This window comes from Eptesicus fuscus, chromosome 16 (assembly GCF_027574615.1).
Source record: "Eptesicus fuscus isolate TK198812 chromosome 16, DD_ASM_mEF_20220401, whole genome shotgun sequence".
In the NCBI taxonomy this organism is placed as follows: Eukaryota; Metazoa; Chordata; class Mammalia; order Chiroptera; family Vespertilionidae; genus Eptesicus; species Eptesicus fuscus.
Genome location: NC_072488.1, coordinates 41,920,791 through 41,947,150, shown reverse-complemented (window position 1 = coordinate 41,947,150; position 26,360 = coordinate 41,920,791). Strand labels below are relative to the sequence as shown.

At 38.6% G+C, this 26,360-nt stretch overlaps 1 protein-coding gene across 1 annotated transcript in view; it reads right to left on the bottom strand.

Moving 5' to 3' along the window:
• Positions 1 to 26,360, bottom strand: part of GMCL1 (germ cell-less 1, spermatogenesis associated) — a 62,499-nt gene that overhangs the window by 32,546 nt on the left and 3,593 nt on the right. The window contains exons 2-8 of the mRNA XM_008147502.3: positions 25,204 to 25,327; positions 23,277 to 23,373; positions 21,604 to 21,701; positions 18,753 to 18,865; positions 18,050 to 18,115; positions 12,603 to 12,687; positions 10,426 to 10,516 (exon numbers count right to left, since the gene is read on the bottom strand). Coding sequence (XP_008145724.2) covers positions 10,426 to 10,516; positions 12,603 to 12,687; positions 18,050 to 18,115; positions 18,753 to 18,865; positions 21,604 to 21,701; positions 23,277 to 23,373; positions 25,204 to 25,327 — 674 coding nt within the window. The remainder of the gene's footprint in view (positions 1 to 10,425; positions 10,517 to 12,602; positions 12,688 to 18,049; positions 18,116 to 18,752; positions 18,866 to 21,603; positions 21,702 to 23,276; positions 23,374 to 25,203; positions 25,328 to 26,360) is intronic.

Below are 26,360 nucleotides of genomic sequence, written 5' to 3'. Positions count from 1 at the left end.
CCTCACTTGCTCTGAGTTCCAGCACTGGGAAACCAGGGACATCCAGGGAGAAATCGAGTTGTCTGGCATCGGGGTGAGAGCTGGAGGAGTGGCTTTCTCCCAGACAGAAGTAGCCATAACTGAGTCTCCATCAATCTGGCTAATTCTGTAGGCCTCACCCTGCTAATTCCCTGAGATCCCACTGCATCCAACTTGCAGGCCCAACTAAATTGTTTCCAGTGGCTTTCCCATACAAAAAGGCCTGGCTTGGCTCATGCTTTGGACTTCCTAAAAATCTCTAAAACAAGCAGCATCTGGCCTTAGTGTGCCACATAGCTCTTGCTAAGTGGCCTCAGGCCTGGCACCAGTGGCAGCCAGCCTTGGTTCACAGCTTGGTCTCTCCTGGGCACTTCCAAATCCAGCACAAATAGCAGCCATCTGCAGATTGCTTTGTAGCTTATGCCGGGTGGCCCTGAGCAGGACACAGGTGGTGGCTGACCTTGGCCTGAATCTCCCAGGAGGGCCCAGAGCCAACATACCTGGTGGACAGCTTCAGACCACATCAAAGCACCACCTAACCACCTCCACAAACAACATACTCAAGGTACATACTCAGCGGGCTCCAGGACCCCACTGAAATACACTGAGTGGCCAGATCATTATGATCTCTGAACGCATAATAATCTGGCTACTCAGTGTATATCCTATGTAATAAAAGGCTAATATGTAAATTGTCCCCTTGACTAGGAGTTCGACCAGCAGGCAGGCCAGCCAACTTCCCATGTCCCCTCCCCCCCTCCCCCTGCACGAATTCATGCACCGGGCCTCTAATACACACACACACACACACACACACACACACACACACACGCACGCACACACTGAGTGGCCAGATTATTATATGTACAGAGATCATAATAATCTGGCCACTCAGTGTAAGTCCTGCTCTATGGGGTTAGCCCCTACACAGCTGATTCTCCATGGTGATCACAGCCAGTCCTCACAGCCAATTGGCCTGGGGATAAATCCCTCCCATTGAGGTGCCACCAGCAATCAAGGCGGTTGTGGACCTGGATTGCCAAGTTTGGGTGATCAGGGGAAGCTGTGCCCCTGGGCCCTACAAGATACTACATAAGGCCATTCTACCAAATCCAGAAGATATAACAGCTCTACCTAATACGGGGAGGCAGCCAAAATGAGGAGACAAAGAAACATGTCCCAAATGAAAGAGCAGAAGAAAACTCCAGAAAAAGAACTAAACAAAATGGAGAATAGCAATCTCCTAGGTGCAGAGCTCAAAACACTGGTTATAAAAATGCTCAATGAACTTAGGGGAAGAGTAGATGAACTTAGTGAGAACTTCAATGAAAAGATGGGAAACATAAAAACAAAGACAGAAAATATTAAAAAAACACACAACAACAGTCAGAAATGAAGAATATGCTACCTGAAATGAAGAATACATTACAGGGCATCAACACTGGAGCAGATGAGGCAGTGGATCAAATCAGAGATTTGGAAGATAAGGAAGCAGAAAACAGCCAAACAGAATCCAGAAAAATGAAGATAGTATAAGCAGCCTCTAAGACAACTTCAAGTATACCAACATTTGTATCATGGGAGTGCCAGAAAAAGAAGAGAGAGAGCAAAGAATTGAAAACCTATGTGAAACAATAATGACGGAAAACTTCCCTAATTTGGTGAAGGAAATAGACATACAAGTCTAGGAAGCGCAGAGTCACAAACAAGATGCACCCAAAGAGGCCCACACCAAGATACATCATAATTAAAATGAAAAAGGTAAAAGACAAAGAGAGAATATTAGCTCTGGCCAATGTGGCCTATTTGGTTGAGCATCATCTCATGCACCAAGATGTTGCCAGTTTGATTCTCATTCAGAGCACCTGCCCAGGTTATGGGCTTGATCCCCAGTAGGGGCATGTAGAAGGCAGTCAACTGATATTCCTCTCTCTCTCTCCATTCCTCTTTCTCTAAAATCAATAAAAATATATTAGAGAGAAAAAAAAGACAAAAAGAGAAAAGCTGTTATCTACAAGAGAGCTCCCATAAGACTATCAGCTGATTTCTCAACAGAAACTTTGCAGGCCAGAAGGAAATGGCAAGAAATATTCAAAGAAAAGCAAGGACCTACAACAAAGATTACTCTACCCAGCAAAGCTATCATTTAGACTTATAGTACAGGTAAAGAGCTTCCCAGACAAGAAAAAGCTAAAGGAGTTCACTACCACCAAACCAGTATTACAAAAAATGTTAAACTCTTCTTTAAGAAGAAGAAAAAAGATAAAAAATATGAATAATAGAATAACAATAAATATATATCTATCATCAATTACTTTAAATGCAAATGGATCAAATGCTCCAATCAGAAGATATAGAGGCTGAATGAATAACAAAACAAGACCCTTATATATGCTATCTACAAGAGACTCACTTCAGATTGAAAGATACACTCAGACTGAAGGTAAAGGGATGGAAAAAGATATTTCATGAAAATGGAAACAAACCAAAAAAAAAACCCAAAAAAACAACCAGGTTAGCAATACTTACACCAGACAAAATACATCTAAAAAACAAAGTAAACAAGCAAAACAGAAACAGACTCATAGGTACAGAGAACATTCTGACAGTTGCCAGATGGGAGGAGGGTTGGGGGATAGGTGAAAAAGGTGATGGGATTAAGAAGTACAAATTGGTAGTTACAGAATAGTCACAGGGATGTAGAGGACAGCATAGAGAATATAGTTAATAATATTATAGTAACTATGTACGGTTTTAGATGGTATAAGATTTATTGGGATGATCACTTAGTTAAGTTATATAATGTCTAATCATTGTGTTGTCACATGAAACTAATATAGTATGTCAACTGTAATTGAAAAGTTAAAAAATTATTTAAAGTTAAAGTATTTTAATTTATTTCTTTTTGGTAGAATTTAAGGTTATTTCTAAAAATAGTTATTTTCAGTTGCATTCCAATGTACTTTCATGAGTGGGAAGGAAAGGTCTAAAGTTAGTGCTATCAAATAGAGTTACTACGATCAAACTAGGGCAAAAGCCCTAGTCTGTTACCTATTAAACAAGACCTATCCATGGGAGTATGCTCAATCCTATTGCTAGTAAGGATAGGGAGAAAAAGTTAAGAGTTGCTATTGTAAACTACTACGACTCAAACTATGCTTCACATGGAACACAGGTTTGCTGTGAAGGAGGTGTTGCCCACTAAAATATTTTCTTTTCCCCTGAAAATTGCAAAATAACAGTCAAGTTAATGAAAAGAATTCCCACAATTTTCAAATTTCTTTCCCATTTCTGTATTTCTTTGGTACCTGTCTAGAGTCAAACAAAGCAAACAAGAGAGAGCAGTAAGCTCATTTAAAAAATTAATAAACTTTGCTTACTTAGGCAACAGGCAATGTAACTGAATTTACATGTCGTATATATTTTTAAAATTTACTTTTTATTACTTTTTAAAATATATGTTTATTGATTTCATATAGAAACATCAATGATGAGAAAGAATCATCGATCAGCTGCCTTCTGCATGCCCCCTACTGGGGATAGAGTCCGAAAACACGGGCATGTGTCCTGACTAGAAATCAAACTGTGATCTCCTGGTTCATGGGTTGACACTAAAAGAACAACACAGGCCAGGCTCTTTTTAAAAAAACAATAGTATTGCCCTGACCAGTTTGGTTCAGTGGATAGAGTGTCGGGCCGTGAACTGAAAGGTCCCGGGTTCAATTCCAGTCGAGGGCATGTACCTTGGTTGCAGGCTTGATCACCAGTAGAGGGCGTGCAGGAGGCAGCTGATTGATGTTTCTCACTTATCGATGTTTCTTTCTTTTTTTTTTTTTTTAAATATATATATTTTATTGATTTTTCACAGAGAGGAAGAGAGAGGGATAGAGAGTTAGAAACATCGATGATAGAGAAACATCGATCAGCTGTCTCTTGCACAACCCCCACTGGGGATGTGCCCGCAACCAAGGTACATGCCCTTGACCGGAATCGAACCTGGGACCTTTCAGTCCGCAGGCCGACGCTCTATCCACTGAGCCAAACCGGTTTCGGCTATCGATGTTTCTAACTCTCTATCCCTGTCCCTTGCTCTCTGTAAAAAGTCAATAAAAATATATTTATAAAAAAAAAATAATAGAATTAGCTCTAGTTCTTATGATGAATTATATGTGCCAATTTAATGGGGTATACTAAAAATGCCATTATGTTTTAATGGGTGCTCCATTGCATGAACAAGTTATAAAAATCTAATTCTAGATTCTCACAGAAATCTGGAAATTATCCCATGAAGACTTTTTAAGGGCACAAAAGAGATTGCCTCATTTACTTTGTAAAAATTTATGGAGTTAAAAAAATATGTTTTAAAGATTCTAGCTTTTCAAAGTGTAGCTATACAAAAAAACAAAACAACATGAAGCTTATATTAATTGTACCTGCCAAATTCAATATCTCTACATATAATTGTGTAAAAATTTTTTCTTAATTTCTATTGTTTCTTCTAGTCTTGACCCACATATATCTGAAAAGTGAAATAATTAAGAAAACCTAAGAAAAAAATACCAAAATATAATGGGTGATTTTTCTGTTTTACTTCCTCTTTATTTATCTTTTATAATTTTAAAACTGTAAGAAATAACTTCAAAATCCTCTCTGAAAAGCAAGAGCATTAGACATATATTTTGCTTTATGCAATAAATGTCCCCCTGAAAGTTATCTTTTTAAAAATGTTTTTTTATTGATTTCAGAGAGGGAGGGAGAGGGAGACAGAGATAGAAACATCAATGATGAGAATGATTGATTGGCTGCCTCCTGCATGCCCCCTATTGGGGATTAAGTTCGAAACCCGGGTATATGCCCTTGACAGTATCGAACCTGGGACCCTTCAGTCTGCAGGCCAACATTCTATCCACTGAGCCAAACCGGCTAGCGTTGAAAGTTATCTTAAACTGTATACTTTTATACTACAGACTCTTGAGTTGAAAACCCTAGAGGGAGAAAACCACAAGTGGACCACAGTTTGATTTCTGCCACTTCGGCTACAGGTTAATTTCTCTCTTGATGAACTACTGTGGTTCATTAATTCTTTTCATTAACTTGACTGTTATTTTGCAATTTTCAGGGGAAAAGAACTCAAAAGAGGACAAGTTATGTCAACATTTACCTAACATCTACTGTTTCTATTGAGTCCTTTTGTCTTTTTAGCTTCTCTGCCCAACTTTTTTCAGTTTTTCTATCTCTCCCTGTTTAAATTTTCTCATCTATAATTTATCTGATTCCTCTTTAATGATCATAATGTTATTCCTCTTAAATTATCATAAGATAATTAGCATAATTTAAGGTATAAGTTTAGTGTTTTGTTCTTTAACCCTTTGCACTTGCTTTTTTTGATTCCTTTATTCTACTGCTAACCGTGTCGAGTCACACTCGACATCTGAGTGCAAAGGGTTAAGTAAATCAAGTTAGATTTTATTGGTATGGTTCTTTAGATGTTCATGAGCTTGACAGAAAAACAATTTATTTGGCTCTAAGCTAGGAAATCTCACTATGTAAAATAATTATACAACATTTATTTAAACAAGAAACAAAAAGCACTAAATTTTAAAATAAAAAACTTCTGTTCATTAAAAGACACCTTTAAGAAAGTAAAAAAGAGCTGCGATGGTATGGCTCAGCGGTAGAGCTTTGGCCTAGGAACCAAGAGGTCACAGGTTCGATTCTAGGTCAGGGCACATGCCTGGGTTTTGGGCTCGATCCCTAGCCAGGGGCACGCAGGAGGCAGCTGATCGATGATGTTTCTATCTCATCGATGTTTTTCTCTCTCTATCCCTCTCTCTAAAAAAAAAAATCAATAAAAACCTTTTTTAAAATATATAAGTAAAAAGTAAAAAAGATAACCTACAAACTAGAAGATAAGTGCAACACAAATTTATGACAAAGAATTGATTTCAAGAATATATAAAGAATGCCTAGGAGAACTCAAGATGGCGGCGTAAACACCTAAACTGCGGCCATGCACAACAATTTCAAAACTACAACTAAAAGACAAAACGTCTATCACCCAGAGCCATGGGAGAGCTGGCTGAGTGGAAGTTCTACAACTAGACGGAAAGAGAAAAGAGCATTCAGTGCACAAACGCTGAAAAGCTGAGGTACGGGGGTGCGCACGATACGGGCTGGTGGCGGATCCCGGCTGGTGGCGGGCGTTGCTTTCTTCAACCCGAAGGGGAGACATGCGGGACCCAAACTCCTACAGGGAGAAGCTGGACTGTCTGCCATCGGGTCGGAAAGTGAGGGTGGCTTGCTTGCAGAGCTGCGTGGAAAAATAATTGTTTGCTGCGCTGGGGCGCGAGACGCGGGGATGCAATCGGAGGCGCGTGACCGCTGGCTGCCAGTCATTGTTGTTTGCCACGCCCTAGCCTAGTGACGCCCTGAGAACCCGCCCCACACAACCTACAAATTCACCCAAGCTCCGAGCAATGGCTTTTGCATATGAATGACCTTCACCATTGCCGCTTAACCTAGCAAACTTGCAAACCAGTTCAGACAGCTCCATAATCTACAAATCCCAAGCAGGGAGGAGAGGACTGTAGTTCTCGCTGTAGCTCCTGCAGGGTGACCTCAGACAGTAGCTGACCTGCACCCCATTGGAGGTCCAGAAGCCAGTGTACCTAGTGGTCAGTGTGAGACAAAGATTTCAACTCCTCACATCCATAAGTGACACATTCAAGAGGCAGACTCATTGGAAAAAAAAAAAAAAGAGGCAGACTCAGTGAGCACCAAAGCCCCACTAAAACAAGTACTGCACCATAAGCGTGTCTCCAGTGCAGCAGTTCTTCCATTATAAACACAGTAGGTCCCCACAGCTAATTGGCCTGGAGGACAATTCCTCCCAGTGTACCAACAGCAATCAAGGCTTAACTACACCAAGACTTTGCACTCAGCCCACAAAGGGGTGTACCAAGACCGTCCACATCAGGTGATTGGGGAGGCTGAGCTACTGGCCCCTATAGGTCACCTACCACACAAAGCTGCTCCACCAACACAGGGAAGCAGCCAAAATGCGGAGATACAGAAACATGTCACGAATTAAAGAAATGGAGGAAAGCAAACTACGGAATGACATAGAGTTCAAAACCACATTTGTAAGTTTACTCAGGAATCTTCTAAAAACGGCTGAGAAACTTGATGAGACCTTCAAGGACCTTAATGAAAATGCCAAAAAAATGGAAAAGGACCAGTCAGAAATTAAGCATACACTGTCTGAAATAAAGAATATACAGAAACTCAACTGTAGATCAACGTATCCCAAGAATCAAACCAAAGATCTGAAATATGAGGAAACAAAAAAACACCCAACCAGAAAAACAAAAAGCAAAAAGGATCCAAAAATATGAAAGGTAATGTAAGGAGCCTGTGGGACAACTTTAAGCGTACCAACATCCGAATTTTGGGGGTGCCAGAAAAAGAGAGAGAGCAAAATATTGAAAACCTATTAGAAGAAATAATGACAGAAAACTTTCCCCACCTGGTGAAAGAAATAGACTTATAAGTTCAGGAAGTGCACAGAACCCCAAACAAAAGGAATCCAAAGAGGACCACACCAAGACACATCATAATTAAAATGCCAAGGGCAAAAGACAGAGAATCTTAAAAGCAGCAATAGAAAAACAGTTAGTTACCTACAAGGGAGTATCCATATGACTGTCAGCTGATTTCTCAACAGAAACTATGCAGGCCAGAAGGGAGTGGCAAGAAATATTCAAAGTGATGAACAGCAAGAACCTACAACCAAGATTACTCTACCCAGCAAAGCTATCATTCAGAATGAAGGTCAGATAAAGAGCTGCACAGACAAGAAAAAGCTAAAGGAGTTCATCACCACCAAACCAGGATTACATGAAATGCTGAAGGGTATTCTTTAAGAAGAGGAAGAAGAAGAAAAAGGTAAAGATAAAAATTATGAACAACAAAAAGACATCAAATACATATCTACCAACAAGTGAATCTAAAAATCAAGTGAATAAAAAGTCTGAAGAACAGAATGGACTGGTGAATATAATGGAATCAGGGACATAGAAAGGGAGTGGACTGACAATTCTCAGGGAGTAGGGGGCCTGAGGGGTGTGGGAAGAGATTGGACAAAAGTTTTACACCTATGGATGAAGACAGTGGCGGGGGATAAGGGCATGGGGTGGGGTGGAGAATCAGGTGGAGGGGAGCTATGGGGGGGAAAAAAAGAGGAACACCTGTAATAATCTGAACAATGAAGATTTATTAAAAAAAAAAAATGCCTAGCCTGGCTGGTGTGGCTCAGTGGCTGAATTGAGGTTACGGGTTTGTCAGGGCACATGCCTGGGTTGCAGACCTGATCCCCAGTACAGGGTGTGCAGGAGGCAGCCAATCGATGTTTCTATCTATCCCTCTCCCTTCTTCTCTAAAAATTAGTAAAAAATTGAAGAAAAAAATAATGCCTACAAATCATTAAGAAAAAAATACAATATTAAAATAGGAAAACACCTTGAACAGGTATTTCACAGAAGAGAAAACATATGGCCCATAAACACATAAAGAGCTGTTCAATCTCTTTGTTTTAAGGAAATGAAAATCAAGTCCACAATATGAAATAGTTCAGTAACAACTAAAACAAAATGACAGGGGTGAGCTGAGGCTGGCTTGTACTGGCTCCCAGGAGCTGATGGTATGCATTTCTTCCCAACTCCACATGCAATGATGTCATGTTGGTAGCTTAAAATCATCCATGTTGGGGAATTTGTAAAATTGAAATTTAAAAAGTGCTAGAAATCAGGGATTATTTTTTCAAAGAGCCAGTTTACCAGCACACCAGTGTATTATGTACATTAACACATACATACATACATACATACATATGTGATAACTTTTTTTAAAGCATGGGCAAAAACAACCCAAAATTCAAGACAGTAGTTGGGGAAAGTCAAGGGGACACAACAGGAAAGAAGTACATGAACAGGCTGCAGTTATTAATATACTAGTAATGGAGAATTCGTTTCTGGAGGTTGATATATTATTAAAAACTAGAGGCCCGGAGCATGAAATTCGTGTGGTGGTGAGGGTGGGGGTCCCTCAGCCCGGCCTGCACCCTCTTCAATCCGGGAACCCTTGGGGGATGTCCAACTGCCAGTTTAGGCCCGATCCCACAGGGGGGACATCTACCGTCAGTCAGACATCTCTTTCGTAATCTGGGACCGCTAGCTCCTAACCGCTCACCTGCTTGCCGGCCTGATCCCCTTAACTGCTCTCCCCTCCTGGCCTGATCCCCTTAACTGTTCTCCCCTGCTGGCCTGATCCCCCTAATTGCTCTCCCCTGCCAGCCTGACCCCTAATTGCTCTCCCCTCCTGGCCTGATGCCCCTAACTGCTCTCCCCTGCTGGCCTGATTGCCCTAACTGCTCTCCCCTCCTGGCCTGATGCCCCTAACTGCTCTCCCCTGCTGGCCTGATTGCCCTAACTGCTCTCCCCTCCTGGCCTGATGCCCCTAACTGCTCTCCCCTGCTGGCCTGATTGCCCTAACTGCTCTCTCCTGCCAGCCTGATCCCTAACTGCCCTCCCCTGCCGGCCTGATCCCCCTAACTGCTCTCCCCTGCCAGCCTGATTGCCCCTAACTGCCTCTGCCTCTGTCCCACCACCATGGCTTTGTCCAGAAGGCCGTCCAGAAGACATCCGGTCTAATTAGCATATTGCCCTTTTATTAGTATAAACAAAAAATGGGGCCAGGCATAGACCAAAAATGACAGTAAACTAAGAAAATCATGAACTAAGGATTATGAGTTATCTACTTTCTTACCTGAGGGCCATTAAATTTTTCCCCTGTACCTGTTTTAGTAAAGTAAAATAAATATATTGCATGCTCTACCTCTGTCCAGATAAGGAAGACCTTATGGCAGTTGATCTTAACCAATTTTAGATAAACTTTTCCTGGGAATCTGATGAAAGTTATGGAAACTCTTTCCCCCCAAAATACAACACACACACACACACACACACACACACACACACACACACACACACACAATTTTGCATCCACTTTCACAGGTTAGTGACACACAGAAGCCTATCTGTGTGCCCCCCATGTGAAGAATTGTTGTCTAATACACAGGTTTAATTTGTAGGGAAAATTCAATACAGTCAAACAAAAGATAAATTTAAAAAACAGTAGTTTGGGGGATCAAAACATGGTTTAAAGAGTAATAATTCAGTTACTGCTAAGCAAGGCATTTTCCTTATCCAGCTTCAATTTTCTCAGTGGAAATGAGGGGTTGAATTAGGTAATTGCTAAGGTGCTCTCCAGCACTAAAATTTTCTATGTGTATAATGATTTTAATAAATTTCAATTAAAAAAACAAATTTTCAATAAAAATTTCAGGTATACCTTTTTTCCTCTTAGAAAACCAGACATCTGTTTCAGTCAAAAGCTGTTTTAAAGATCCATTCCAAGAAGGCACAAGTTGAAGGAACATCCACTAGGTTAAAAAAGTAAATAAAAAATTGACAAAACTTCAGCATATTATGATTTTACAATTTTCAAACTGCTTCCCCCTTAAACATAATACTAAAAATTTTAATTTTCATTACAAGCAATTGAAAAAAGTAGAACTATTGCATGACATGCTTACAAGCTTTAAATTAATCATGGCATTAATCACTGTCCAATAATAAAAACTAGGTGAGTGTGCAGTAAAGAATAAACTAATCCTTCACTAGTCGGCATGGTTCAGTGGTTGAGCATCGAACTATGAACCAGGAGGTCATGGTTCGATTCTCGGTCAGGGCACATGCCTGGGTTGTGGGCTTGAATCCCAGTGTGAGGTGTTCAGGAGGTAGCCAATCGATGATTCTCATCACTGATGTTTCTTTCTATCTCTCTCCCTCTCTGAAATCAATAAAAATATATTTTAAAAAAGAGAATAAACTAATTCTTGAAAGTATTTATGATCTCAAATACATTGTAGTTTTACTATTAAAAAGGTAAATGTTTAATATATATTACATTAACAAATTTATACCAATTTTATACTAATTTACTCTACTCACCAATTAACTCAATTTCACCACATACTATTGTGAAATTATAAATGTGAGAAATTAAACATGGGAAAAAGGAGTTTCTTGTTACCTTATTGCTGTTGAGACAGTATGCAGAATAGTAAAGAGCATGGACTTTTAAATCCTGACCCTACTAATTAATAGCTGGGCAAATTACTTAATTTCTCTGGGCCTTAATTTTTTCATTTGTTTAATGAGCATAATATGCCTACCTCATAGAACATTAAAAAAATTAGTATGTGTAACACACTTTGAATAGTGCTTGGCGCACAGTAAACATTTATTATTACTGGCATAACAGCAGTTATAACAGGAAAGTATGAATGCTACCAGTGGTTCAGCAATTGAAATGAGCTACTACTCTTCTAGAAATGAGCTACCACTCCTTTAATGATTAGATAACCCCATTACTAAACTTTCTTGAAGAAAAATAGGAATCACATCCTACCATAAAAACAAACAACCACAATGATATTAACTAGAAGGTGTTGTATTCCTAGATTTCACAACTGCGTTAAATGTAGACTCCATGCTGGGGACAAAAGGCTAACAGCAAAATTATGCAGTGAGAAAAGCAATGGATTGGGACTCCTAATACCTGGGTTCTGCCTCAAGGCTGCCATTTAGTAATTGTAAGTATTCTAAGTCTTAGTATGTATAGAACAAGATAATAAAAATGATCATTTTTTTTTTAATTACAAAAAAAGAATAGCCAATTTGTCTCTTAAGAGAGTGGTGAAAATAAAATTACATTTAAAATGTTGAATCCTTTGAAAAGGATGGGATGAAACATATGCCTGAATGCAAACAAGGTCTTTAAGAGAAGAATTTCAACATTTTCTAGAAAAGCATGTGTGAAAATTTCGTTATAGTTATCACTTCACTTAAATCTCAACTTGAAAACATGTCTGAAAACCATATACAACATAGATTTGAACTGTTCAGGTCCACTTACTTGTGGGTTTTTTTTTGTTTTTTTTTCAATAAATACTATAAATGTATTTTCTTTATAACACTTTTTTTCTAGCTTACTTATTGTAAGAATACAGAATACATAAAACATACCAAATATGTGTTAATTGGTGAGGCCAACAATAGGTTACTAGTAGTTATGAGTAGCTAAGTTCTTGGGAGTCAAGAACTTAGGTGGGGAGGGGAGTTGATTTCAGTACCTCTAACCCCTGAGATGTTCAAGAGTCAACTGTAAAACATTTAACATTTCTGATTATGTAAATAGCATAACAATAACCTATTTGTTGTTGAAAAATCTGGGAAAAAATAGAAATGTATTCCTAGGAGAGAAAGTAGGAAGACCAAATTAAAATCATTCATCATGGCACCAAATCCCTAAACACAAAGACTTCTTAACATTTTCCCATATTTTCTTTTACTTTTCTTAAATTTATAACTATTCCCTATCACTGGACACTAGCTGTTACCAATTTTTCACTATTATCATCAATGCTGAGGTGATAGCCTACACACATTGTATTATATCAATACCTTTTTAAGAGCTGTGTATACATCCATCTCCACTTGCATCACAAATAAGTTAGATGAACCAATAAGCAGTTTCATGACACTTATACTAGAAAAGATAAAATAGAGGTAAGTGAGTTATCTTCATGCACAGGCTAAAAGAGGCTGGTGGAACTGAAAACTTTGTCTTTTTAAATGCAATTAAAAATTAAATCAGTCTTTTAGCCCAAGACAAAGAATCTTTGGCAGAAAACAATTCATTTGAACACAGGAATAATACTGATAGAAAACAAAAAGAGTTCTGGCCCTGACTGGTTTGGCTCAGTGGATAGAGGGTCCCAGTGGACTGAAGGGTCCCAGGTTCGATTCCGGTCAGGGGCATGTATCTTGGTTGCGGGCACATCTCCAGTAGGGGGTGTGCAGGAGGCAGCTGATCCATGTTTCTCTCTCATCGATGTTTCTAACTCTCTCTCCCTCTCCCTTCCTCTCTGTAAAAAAATCAATAAAAAAATATATACAAAGATCCAACAGCAGACTAGAGGAACACAAGAATCAAGTCAAAGATGTGAAATACAAAGAAGCAAAAAACACCAACCGGAAAAGCAAAAAGAAAGAAGAATCCAAAAATATGAAGATAGTGTAAGGAGCCTCTGGGACAACTTTAAGCGTACCAACATCCGAATTATGGGGATGCCAGAAGAAGAGAGAGAGCAAAATACTGAAAACCTACTTGAAGAAATAATGAGTGAAAACTTCCCCCATCTTGTGAAAGAAATAGACTTACAAGTCCAGGAAGCACACAGAACCCCAAACAAAAGGAATCCAAAGAGGACCACCCCAAGACACATCATAATTAAAATACCAAGGACAAAAGACAAAGAGAGAATCTTAAAAGCAGCAAGAGAAAAATAGTTAGTTACCTACAAGGGAGCACCCATGATTGTTAGCTGATTTCTCAACAGAAACTATGCAGGCCAGACGGGAGTGGCAAGAAATATTCAAAGTGATGAACAGCAAGAACCTACAACCAAGATTACTCTACCCAGCAAAGCTATCACTCAGAATTGAAGGTCAGATAAAAAGCTTCACAGATAAGAAAAAGCTAAAGGAGTTCATCACCACCAAACCAGTATTATATGAAATGCTGAAAGGTATTCTTTAAGAAGAGGAAGAAGAAGAAAAAGGTAAAGATAAAAATTATGAACAACAAATACATATCTATCAACAAGTGAATCTAAAAATCAAGTGAATAAAAAATGTGATGAACATAATAATCTGGTGAATATAATAGAATCAGGGACATAGAAAGGGAGTGGACTGACAATCCTCAGGGGGGTAAATGGGTGTGGGGGGTGCGGGAAGAGACTGGACAAAAATCGAACACCTATGGGTGAGGACAGTGGGGGGAGGGGGGGTAAGGGCATGGGGTGGGGTGGGAACCAGGTGGAGGGGAGCTATGCCGGGGGGGGGGGGGGGGAAGAGGAACAACTGTAATAATCTGAACAATAAAGATTTGTTAAAAAAAGAAAAAAAAAAGAAATGTGTGTCTGTTTGTCCTGGCCTGTGTTGCTAAGTGGTTAGAGCACTGGCCCATGCACCAAGGGGTCAGGGCATGTACCTGGGTTTTGGAATTTACTCCCTTTGCTCCCTCTTTGTCCCCCCCCGCCCCCCCCCCCCCCCCCCCGCCACCAAGGGGAGCCTGTAGGAGACAACCAAACATCAATGCTTTCCTCCCTTCCTCTCTCTGAAAAAGCAATGGAAAAAAATACCTTCAGGTGAGGATTACCAAAAACAAACAAACAACAACAACAAAGAAAGAAATATGTGTTAGCTTAAATTTAGATAAAAAATAATATCACCAGTTGCTTTCCTTCTTTTCCTTTTTCTTTTTTTTTTTCTTTTCCTTTTTCTTTCCTTTAAGTCAGAAAAAGAGCATCTGAGTTTTTAAGATAGCCACTATGATTTATCTTACTTTTGAAAAAGTAAGAGATTATGAAAGAAAAAAATAAAGTGTTTCTAATGATTTTCAAACCAAACATACTGCAGAGCTTTGTTTATGCCAGTGATGGGCAACCTTTTGAGCTTGGTGTGTCAAACTTCGCCAAAAAACTGAGCATAACTCGGGTAGTGTGTCACTTTGAGGAAAAAACATTATTTCACGATATTTATAGTTTAAATAACATAAATGTATAATTGTTATATATAATTGTATTTAATAAACCTCAGCGGCCGCGTGTCATCAGAAATGGCTACGCGTGTCAGTGCTGACACGCGTGTCATAGGTTCGCCATCACTGATTTATGCCATGACATCACTAGGTGGTGATTTTTTTTTTTTTGAGGGGGGGGTAGAATAATACTTTCTTTCTACTAAAGTACTGAAGGGTAGAGAAAAGGAAAGGATCCAAGAATCCAGAAGGTGGTCTAGCCATAAAAGTAACATTTACATTAATTCTTGTATTTTATCTTGAAAGTTCAAAGAAATTTGAATTCTCTACTCCATACTGTATTTAAATGTATTTACTGTATAAAAGTGTTTATCTCTTATATCTCTCCATGCTTCCTACCCCTCTCGCCATCCCAAATCAGTAAAATTGACATCCCAGGAAGCTATGCAGTGATAAGTCATTCGTTTTGTATATTTCCATTGGAGTGTAAAGAAAATGCAAGCCTGAAATGCAAGACTAAAAAGCCTACTGGCCTCTAAAAGATTATTCCCACCCTGAATTTCTCAGATTCCCCCATTACTACAAATAAGCTTCTCCGGACCAGAGACCATGACATAATCATCTCTGTATCGTCCACAGACCCTAACAGAGTACCTTGACACATATTAGACATTCTGGAAGTATTTGTAAAAGGAAGACAGAAAGCAGTAGTAAGCAGATGTAATTCAAAAGGCCAACCTAATTGTGCATTTAATTTCATTAGACTTATCAAAAAGTTTACAATTTCCTCAAACAATGTTTCAATGGTAATAATGGGTTCTTCTCTTTTTTTTAAATCCTCACCTGAGGATATTTTCCCACTAATTTTTAGAGAGTGGAAGAAAGAGGGAAAGACAGAGAGAAAGGTCCAGGTGAGAGAAACACATTGATTGGTTGCCTCCTGCACACACCCTGACCAGGGCCCCAGCCAGGGAGGATACTGCAACTAAGATATGTGCCCTTGACCGGAATCAAACTCGTGACCCATAGGTCCACAACATGATGTTCTATCCACTGAGCCAAACCAGCTAGGGCTTTTGATTTTGTTTTAAAGATTTTATTGATTTTTAGAGAGAGAGAAAGGGAGAGAGACCAAGAAACATTGATGTAGTGCAGAACATTGATTGGCTGCCTCCTAAATGCTCCCACCATGGATTGAGTCCAAAACCCAGGCATGTGCCCTGACTGGGAATCAAACCAGCAACCTTTTGGTGCACAGGACAACACCGTGGGCCATACCAGCCAGGGCTAAAGATGACTTTAAAAATAAACTTTTAGGTTCTCTAAGAGCCTAACAAAAGTGAGGTAACACTTAAAGATTTTTCTATAATTTTATAGTAGCAATGAATTTTTCCATTAAAATTGGTTAAACTAGTCAACATAATACACATTATCCTATCTAATAAAAGAGTAATATTGCAAATTGACCTTACCTCCGCTACACCCACAAGCCACGCCCACCAGCCAATCAGAAGTGAGCATACAAATTAACCCAACCAAGATGGCTGCAGCCTCGGAGAGAGCAGGAGGCTTGAGCTTCCCCTGGCAATGGAGGAAGCCAAGCTTTCCGCCTGCCCTGGCCTGCCTTGGCCTCCGCTCAAGGCTACAAAGTTTCAATTATAGAAGATAAATAAATCCCAGATATCAGGGTCTCCGTTTGGGTTGCCGGGGGGCGTGGCCGGCCTGCAAACCACCACAGGCCCCTCACCCAGGCTGCCCCATGCCCCAAGGGAACCCCCACCTTGATCCGGGATACCCTTCAGGGCAAACCAGCTGGCCCTCACCCGTGCACCAGGCCTCTATCCTATCTAATCCTATCTAATAATAGACAAATATGCAAATTGACCATACTATCTAATAAAAGAGTACTATGCAGATTGATCATCACTGCAACACACAATATAGCTGCCCCCATGTGGTCAAAGATCCTGCCCCCATGTGGACACAAGATGGCCACGACAAGATGGCCAGCAGGAGAGGGCAGTTGGGAGGCACCCGGCCTGCAAGGGAGGGCAGTTGAGAAGGACCAGGCCTGCAAGGGTGGGCAGTTGGAGGTGACCAGGCCTGCAGGAGAGGGCAGTTAGGGGTGACCAGGCCTGCAGGAGAGGGCAGTTAAAGGCAAACAGCTGGCAGGGGAGCAGTTAGGCATCAATCAGACTGGCAGGGGAGTGGTTAGGGGGTGTTGAGGCTGGCAGGCAGAAGCAGTTAAAGGCAATCAGGAAGGCAGGCAGGTGAGCAGTTTGGAGCCAGCAGTCCTGGATTGTGAGAGGGACGTCCGACTGCCCATTTAGGCCCTATTCTACCTGGATCGGGCCTAAATGGGCAGTCGGACATCCCTTGAGGGGTCCCAGACTGGAGAGGGTGCAGGCTGGGCTGAGGAACATACACCCCCCGTGCACGAATTTTGTGCACCAGGGCCTCTAGTCCTATATAATAAAACCCTAATATGCAAATAAAATGACCGGTGGAACAACCGGTCGCTGTGATGTGCACTGACCACCAGGGGGCAGACACTCAATGCATGAGCTGCCCCCTGGAGGTCAATACGCTTCCACAGGGGGAGTGCCGCTTAGCCAGAAGCCGGGCTCATGGCTGGCGAGCGCAGCAGCAGTGGTGGGAGCCTCTCCCAACTCCACTGCAGGTGGGCAGTAAGAAGCAAGGGGTCCCGGACTGCAAGAGCCCCAGACTGTGAGATGAATATCTGACTGCTGGCTTAGGGGATTGGGCCTAAGCTAGCAGGCGGACATCCCCTGAGGGGTCCTGGACTGCGAGAGGGCGCAGGCTGGGCTGAAGGGACCGCCCCCACTCCAGTGCATGAATTTTGTGCACCGGGCCTCTAGTATTTATAATTTGTGTAGCATTTCATCAGTTCATGGATGCAGTCAAAATACCTTTTGTTAAATTGTTTACTTTTCTTACCTAGATAGCATGGCTCAGTGGTTGAGCATCGACCTATTAACCAGAAGATTGTGGTTCAATTCCCCGTCAAAGTATATACCCTGGTTGTGGGCTTGACCCCATGGAGGTGGTCATGCAGGAGGCAGCCCAATGATTCTCCCGTATCTTTGATGTTTCGATCTCTTTCCTCTCTCTCTCTCTCTCTCTCCCTCCCTTCCTCTCTGAAATAAAAATAGATATATATTTTCAAAATTACTTACTTTTTCGTAAGTAATATATTTTTGTCTTATACAAAAATATCTTGCATACTTTGGAAAATGTAAAACAATATTTAGAATGATTACAAAGTTATTTAAAATTCAAATACCTCAGTTCTTTAAAAAGTTCAACATTCTGATGAGTCATCAAATTGTTTAGAAGCCATTCAAGACACCTGAAATTAAACAAGGAATTATTACATTGTATATCATGGACTGATGATTTACTAAGTATGACTTACAGTTAAAATAAAAACAGAATATTAGTCTTGCTAGGACATGCTCAAAATTTTTAATTTAACAATTGAGAATTTAGTATTATTTTTGTCAGCAGTTATTAAGGGAATATTCCCTTTATATTAATAAGAGCATTTCAACTTAAGAAAACCTAATTTCAAGTTTGTGTTAAATGGTTTATGAAAGGACTTACATACCTCCATTATCTTCTTTATAATTTGAAAATAGATACTGAAATTCTCAAGAGTTAAAAACATTGTCAATAATTGCACTGATATGATGTCTAGTATGTCTACTATTTGAAAGATTTTATAGAAGATCTACTGTAAAGAGTGACCATAGTTTTTATAAGCAGGTATACTAGTAACCCACCCATGGTCACTTACAAAGATAACACTTTTGAGAAATTTATTAATCTGCCCAAATGTAAAAACAAACTTTTTAAATAAAATTCTATTCTTCTATCTTTTTTTTTCCTTTCTTTCTTTCTTTGTCACACTACACATTCTCTTAGGAAACCAAAGCAGCCAAATTCCCAAAAGTGGGATGGAAGGAAAAACAAAAAGGGTAACTCACTTTTTCTTTACAGAATCTAATCCATAGGTCCCTGCTGATGTGTAATAGCCACATACAGTTTTCACATTAATTGTTTCCTTCATTGTCTCACCACACTGCTGTATTAAACCATCCTGTAAATATAAATAAGCAGTGGAAAGGCCCATTTCATGTGGGAAAAATTAGCTCTGAACATGTGCTTTTACATATTAAAAAGTTTGGTTTTTTTAAAAAAATAAAAGGAAGAAAGAAAGAAACTCATTAAGCGCAGCAGTAAGTCCAGTAAAAATATTGAAAAAAAATCCAGCAAGTATTCAACTAAATACTTGGAATTAAATGTGGAAGAGCGGGGGTAAAGGAGTAGGCAGAGATGAATATTATTATTCCCTTTCAATTCTTCCCTTTCGGGGACCTTTGCAAATTTAAGCAACATTCTGTTTTACCAGTTCTTTTTAAATTAAGACCTCTTTACACAGACCATGCGATGGGCTAAGCAAGTAAACTATGAATCATCAGAAAGTGTTTATTGAAGTTTAAAACACTTATCAATATCTAAGAGATGTGCCTAAATCAAATATATTATTGTTTTAAGCTTACATTGAAATTTTAATTTAAAATGTTTGTACAGAAGATTTCAAACAAACTTTATTCAATATATGTGAAGAAGACTATCACTGTTTACTCAAATTTCTAAAATATATTCATGCAAGTATATTATTAGGTTAAATAGTTAAGCCATAAAGATAATGCAGAAAGAGGATTTAGGACAAAACCAAAACAGGACTAAAGTTAGAAAATAAAGTATATTACATGGAAATAACAATTGTAAGGATCAAAACATTTTAAAAAATCAAATAACCCCAAGCAAGTATATTTAGCAACCTATTAACTAAACCTCAAAGAAATCAATATACAAATGCCACATAAAAGGAAACTCAATTAACTTTTTTAACCTTTTGCACTCGGATGTCGAGTGTGACTTGACACGGTTAGCATCGGTAGCAGGAATCAAGAAAAAAGCGAGTGCAAAGGGTTAAAGATCAAAATAAATCATTGACTTAAACTTACCTGAAAAAGTCATTCTAGACTCCTCCCCTTTCCTCTTAATATATCCTTTGTCACCAAATCCAGTGGATTATCCCTACTTAACCTCTGTGGTATTCAGTTTTCCTCTCCATTCTTAATGTTTAGACCCTAATTTAGACCCTCATTTGATTATGATAGTTTTTTATACTCATCTTTTTTTCAATCCATCCTTCACATTGTTCCTGAAGCTTTCTTTCTAAAACATAACTTTGTCTTTCCCCTGATTAAAATCTTCCAAATGTACTATACATAAAACCTAAACTTTTTGAAAGGTATAGAGGGCTTTCATGAGCTGGCCTCTGTCTCCCTCTCTCCAACCCCTTCTTATATTCTACTAGAGGCCCGGTGCACAAAATTTGTGCACGGGGGGGGGTGTGTCCCTCAGCCCAGCCTGCACTCTCTCCAATCTGGGACCCCTCGAGGGATGTCCGACTGCCCATTTAGGCCTGATCGGGCCTAAACGGGCAGTCGGATGTCCCTCTCACAGTCCAGGACTGCTGGCTCCAAACTGCTCACTTGCCTGCCTTCCTGATTGCCTTTAACTGCGTCTGCCTGCCAGCCTCAACACCTCCTAACCACTCCCCTGCCAGCCTGATTGATGCCTAACTGCTCCCCTGCCAGCTGTTTGCCCCTAACTGCCCTCCCCTGCAGGCCTGGTCACCCCTAACTGCCCTCTCCTGCAGGCCTGGTCACCCCTAACTGCTCTCCCCTGCAGGCCTGGGTCCCCCTGAACTGCCCTTCCCTGCAGGCCCGGTTGCCCCCAACTTCCCTCCTCTGCCGGCCTGGTCACCCCTAACTGCCCACCCTTGCAGGCCTGGTCCCTCCCAACTGCCGTCCCCTGATGGCCATCTTGTCGTGGCCATCTTGTGTCCACATGGGGGCAGCCATCTTTGACCACATGGGGATAGCCATCTTGTGTGTTGGAGTGATGGTCAATTTGCATATTACTCTTTTATTAGATAGGATAGGTAGGATGCTAGAGCCATGTTCCATTCAGATTCTCTAGTTCTCCAGTTTCACCACTAGGTCTTAGTTTATTATCTGAAATGCTCTTCCCTTCTCCTCTCTTCTTACTTTGCAAAAGAAGTACATTTTTTGGTTTTCAAGACTCATCTCAAACACAACTTCCTTCTTTGACACAAACATGTTGAACTGACCACTTTGTGCACCCACTAAATTCTACAGGATGTTTATTATCATACCTATAACACTGGACAGGACAGCTCTTATTTACCTTTGGGTCTGCATATCAACCCTTCCTTTCTCATTCGACATTTATTATATTGTGAGCTTCTTAAAGGTGGGGACAGTATCTGAATTTACCTTTGGATCTTTATGCCTACTTTAGTACATTGCTCAGTACACTTCTGTTGAATGAACAAATCTGTCCTTCTACCAATAGATTATACACATTTACACACAGTTATTTCATAATTAAGAAAAAGTTTATATAGTAAGCACTCGATGTTTTTTGAACCCAGGAACTAATCAGTAAATAATTATAAGCCATCTGCTTCATAACAGTCAAAATAAGCCATTAATGAAATCTGTCATTCTAAAATGTCTATATAGAAATAGCTTGCACTCATCTTACATAGACATCATGACCTCTTTGGTTGCAATAAATTGCTTTTGGTTAAGCATTTTTGATGCACCACAAATGGCATATTTATATAATTCATTTTTGTTTTAAAAATTATAAAAAGCTAAACTTTATTTTTGTTTTGGAATACTTTGAAACAAAAATACAACTGTAATCCTTTCTTTGAATAATGTGCATACTTACCAACTGTAGCATACAAGCTGCTGCCAAAATGGCAATAACTCGACTGGGCTTTATTAAGACATCATCTCGATACAGTGAACCAAATGCAACCTGCAGTGCTGGAAGCAAAAGTAGAATGAAATAACAATTATATCTATGAGAGTATTATAAAAATAACAACTATCTTTACACACTAAGACATATGTCTAAATCTAATATGTACTTAAAAGGATAAGAGAACTATCACTAATTAAAATGCTAGTGATGGTTACTAATTAATGATACTAAATTAGTAATTTTCCACTTATTTTACCAAATCGAGTTAGATTCTTCTAGATCTAATCTTGACATTAATCAGTGGTCAGAATTTAGACACCCTTCAAAAAGTTTTATAAAGATACCCCTGAGTAGACCAATTAAGTACAAGTATTGACACAATGATAATATTAACCCTAATACTTTCAGGACTTCACCACTGGTGTGGAATAGCTTATGGTCTTATCCATGCTACACTTTCACCCAGTCACCACAGCTATCTAATAAGCCTGTCCATCCTTCTCTCTGCTGTACTCACATCTATGTCTCACATGGCTTACTTTATATTTTTGCACCCGAAACTTGTATAATTTTGTTAACCAGTGTCACTCCAATAAATTCAATAAAAAGGAGTGAAAAAGAAGGGAGTAGAAACAGCATTGGAATAGCAATTATGAGAACTAGAGTCTGATCTAGGCTCATTAAACTGCTTTGAGACCTAACATAAGCTGTGATTCTTAGCTTCCTCATCTAAAAATACTTATAGCTTTAAATCAACATTGATTAGTGTGGCTGGCACGGCTTAGTGGTTGAGTAGCGACCTATGAACCAGGAGGTCACAGGTCAATTCCCAGTCGGGGCACATGCCTGGGGTGTGGGCTTAATACCCAGTAAGGGGCATGCAGGAGGCAGCCAAGCAACAATTCTCTTTCATCATTTATGTGTTTTTTTAAAAATGTATTTTATTGATTTTTTACAGAGAGGAAGGGAGAGAGATAGAGAGCTAGAAACATTGATGAGAGAGAAACATGGATTCAGCTTCCTCCTGCACACCCCCCACTGAGTATGTGCCTGCAACCAAGAAACATGCCCCTGACTGGAATCGAACCCAGGACCCTTCAGTCCGCAGGCCATTACTCCATCCACTGAGTCAAACCGGTTAGGGCTCATTATTGATGTTTTTCTCTCTCTCCCTCTTTCTTCCTCTCTGAAATCAACAAACAAAATGTATTAAATATTTTTAAACTAAATAAATAAATCAACATTGATTATATAATTTGTACCCTTATTGTTCCCAGAAAAGGTCTTTATATATAGGGAATAATCAATGAATATTATTCACCAGCTTTTCTATGTAATTAAAATAAGTGGTCACACTTTTCCTTCCTTCACCCTACAGCTTCCATATCCTAGGCAGATTTATTTACAAACTTAAGTAAACATATTGATATGGCCCAATGACTAAAAATATTAGAGATAAGTAGAACAGAACTGATAAACTATAGAATAAATCAATATAATGTTGTTGCCTTCTGGTATTAAATGGAACTTTTTTCCTACCTTCCAAAGTTAGAAGAAAATATTTATTTTCTATTAAAAGTATAATAAGTTATGTTTTCATTACTTTGCATAATAGTAATAACTGTGGTGGTGGTTACCTTCTACATCAATATTCTGGTCAGGAATCTCCAGTTCAATAACATTCATGCTGGATTCTTTCCAAGAACCACTGAACATACTAGAAAAGTAGCCAGACTTAAAAATAAAAATAAAAAATAAATAAATGATTACCCAGTACTTCCTGTGTCTTCCAAATTATTTCCCCATTTCTAACTTTAAGCCAACTATTCTATCGAAATGAATTTTTCATATTATTTCAAGAGAAAAATAATTGCCAAATGTGTCTATAGGAGAAAAGAAATTGACATAAGGACACTGTTAGGTACACAAACATATTTTCAATTTAGTATTAATTTAATGAAAACGAAACTAAATTCTCCTGTTACTATCTGAACTGAATTCCTATATAATAATATTTGAAACTCATTAGCTTTTAACAATTTCTGAGTATATTACATGTATATGTTTTCCTTGTCAATGACATTCTAAATTCAAAATTAGAAATTATGTTACATATTTAAGTATCTCAAACATATGACAACACACAAGGTGAATAAATAAAAATGTATCAAGGAAGAGAATAGAATAAAGCCCTCAAACTGTTAAGTCCCTACTGTACTGTACCTCAGTGGTTGTAAAGGATCCAGACCAGTCCCAAGTCAACACTAATAGGATGATTCCCAAGAAATTAGGGAAAAAATATAAGCTTAATTTTATCTAATCAGAAAATTCCAGAATGAATCTGAATTCTTGGAAAGGTTCCAGAATGAATGAAGTATTTAGTTATTTACTAGACAGCACCTCTCATAATCAGAATTACTTTGGAATGGATCAAATATTAACTAATTTATTTTAAGAACTTTTCTGAGTACTTAGTATATACAAGGCACTATGAATATAGCAGTAAATAAAACACACTGTTTCTGTCCTCAGGGGGCTTATAATTTAGCATGTGGCTTGCACTATAATCAATCCAGTTTCTCTTGAGATGGAAAGAGGCATTTTCATCCTTAAAATCACAAAATTCTTTGAGAGATTAAAAAGATATGAACCATATCCTCAAGCTGAGACCAATGTTCTGAAGTATTTATTCTCTAGGCTATATACTTTAAGGCAAAATAAAACTGTTCAAAAAATTAAATAAAAACTATGATTAAAATGTTAGAGAAAAATTTCTTTCAAATGTATTATACTAAAAAATCTTAAACTATACTGTCTTACCAGTAATTATTGTCAAATGGTGAAAAAGAGAGGGAAAAATATAAGCTCCACAGGATAAGAACTGAATTGTTCACTGCTCTATTCCAAGTGCCTAGAACAATGATTTGAAGAAAAGACAGATTTGATAAGAAAATAAATAAAATATTTGAGCCATTAAAGCAATATTTTGAAATTTTAAATCTTTAAAATGGGGTGACATATAGCAATATTTTTAGCACAGAAATCAAATACGTGTATTAGCTAAATGAGTTAGTCTATATACTTTTTTGATGTTGTCTTTAACTGCATTTTCCAGAAGGAAGATTAAGTGTCAAGAACTTTCCATTCACATTTAATGTTAACTACAAAGCAACATTCTAGCTGAGTTCATCCAATTAAATAATCATACATATGTTAAAAAAGTGCAGCAATCTTAGCCTTAATGTTAAACATTTTTACCCATAACTTTTCCCTTTTTGTCAACAGAAGGCACCAAAATAAGCACCCTACTGAAGTAATGACAAACGGTATTTATTGCTAGGCCCATATAGCAATGAAAATTCAAAATCTGTTTTCTAGACCAAACTAAGCTTTCACTAACAATGCTCTCCATAGTTCTTATAAAACAATACTTTTTATTAGATGATAGGAGTTAACTACTCTCCATGCAAAAGATTACTATGAAATGCAAATATGAAGAACATGACTTAAAAGAGTTTGAGTTTGTTAAATGTAGTCATTCAAAGAGAAAAATAAAATACTTACTTGACATAAATATATTTTGTGTAAGCTCCACTCTTCTCCTAGAGCACAAATTTTAATATCACTATTTTCACCATTCAAAAATAATGTTTGATAAATATATTTGGATGTACTCCTTAATTTTTTCCTGTTAAAAGAAATGCAACTGTTACATATGTGTAAAACTGAATGTTTTATTGATTTTGCAAATAACTCAAAATACTCCTTTTATTCAATTCTTATTAAATAGAACCAATGAGTAAAAGGACAGAGGCATATTATATATTTAAATTTGCTCATGTACAGAAGAGTACATTAAAAAACTAACAGTATTGGTTATCTCTGAGGTACTCTAGTCCCAAGAGGGGTAAATAGTGGATAAATGGGAGGAGCATGAGAGTGAGATCTTTCACTATCCATGTTTTTGCAATGTTTGATTTTTGAACTAAGTGAATTACCTGTTCAATAAATTAAGATAAGTCAGGATTATTTTTACTTATTTCCTTATTTAGAAATCAGCACTAAGGTGCATCTCAATACCACTTACAATAATACTGCTATACAATTACAGAATGGAGAACATGCGTAAAAATTTCATCCATCCAAGTAATTTTAAAAATAATTTACATTTAATTTATTTTGGTATCAAACTATTTTAAAAACTGGTAAGAATGTCACCTCATCCCCCAAGTGGACCAAAGGTTCTCAAAATTATGCTCAATGGAAAAGTGGCCACCAGGAAGAGCCGAGAAGTGAAGGCAGGGCACCCCACCTAACTTCAGAGGGCATCACATTTATATTTGTAAACATCTCGCATTTCTGCATAAGATGCAACTTAAACAAATAATTTTTTTTAGGTTTGATAATCATTTTTCAAGATGGTCCAGTACATATGAAAAGCCCTAGGTCAGTGATGGCGAACCTATGACACGTGTGTCAGCACTGACACGTGTAGCCATTTCTGATGACACGCGGCCGCATGCCGAGGATGAAACATTTGCTGCTCCTGAGGATGAAACATTTGCGACTAGAGTCTTGGAGTTAGTTTTTTCCTCAAAGTGACACACTACCCAAGTTATGCTCAGTTTTTTTTTGGCGAAGTTTGACACACCAAGCTCAAAAGGTTGCCCATCACTGCCCTAGGTAAAGGCTGATCAATATCTTTATATTCCTGGCCAAGC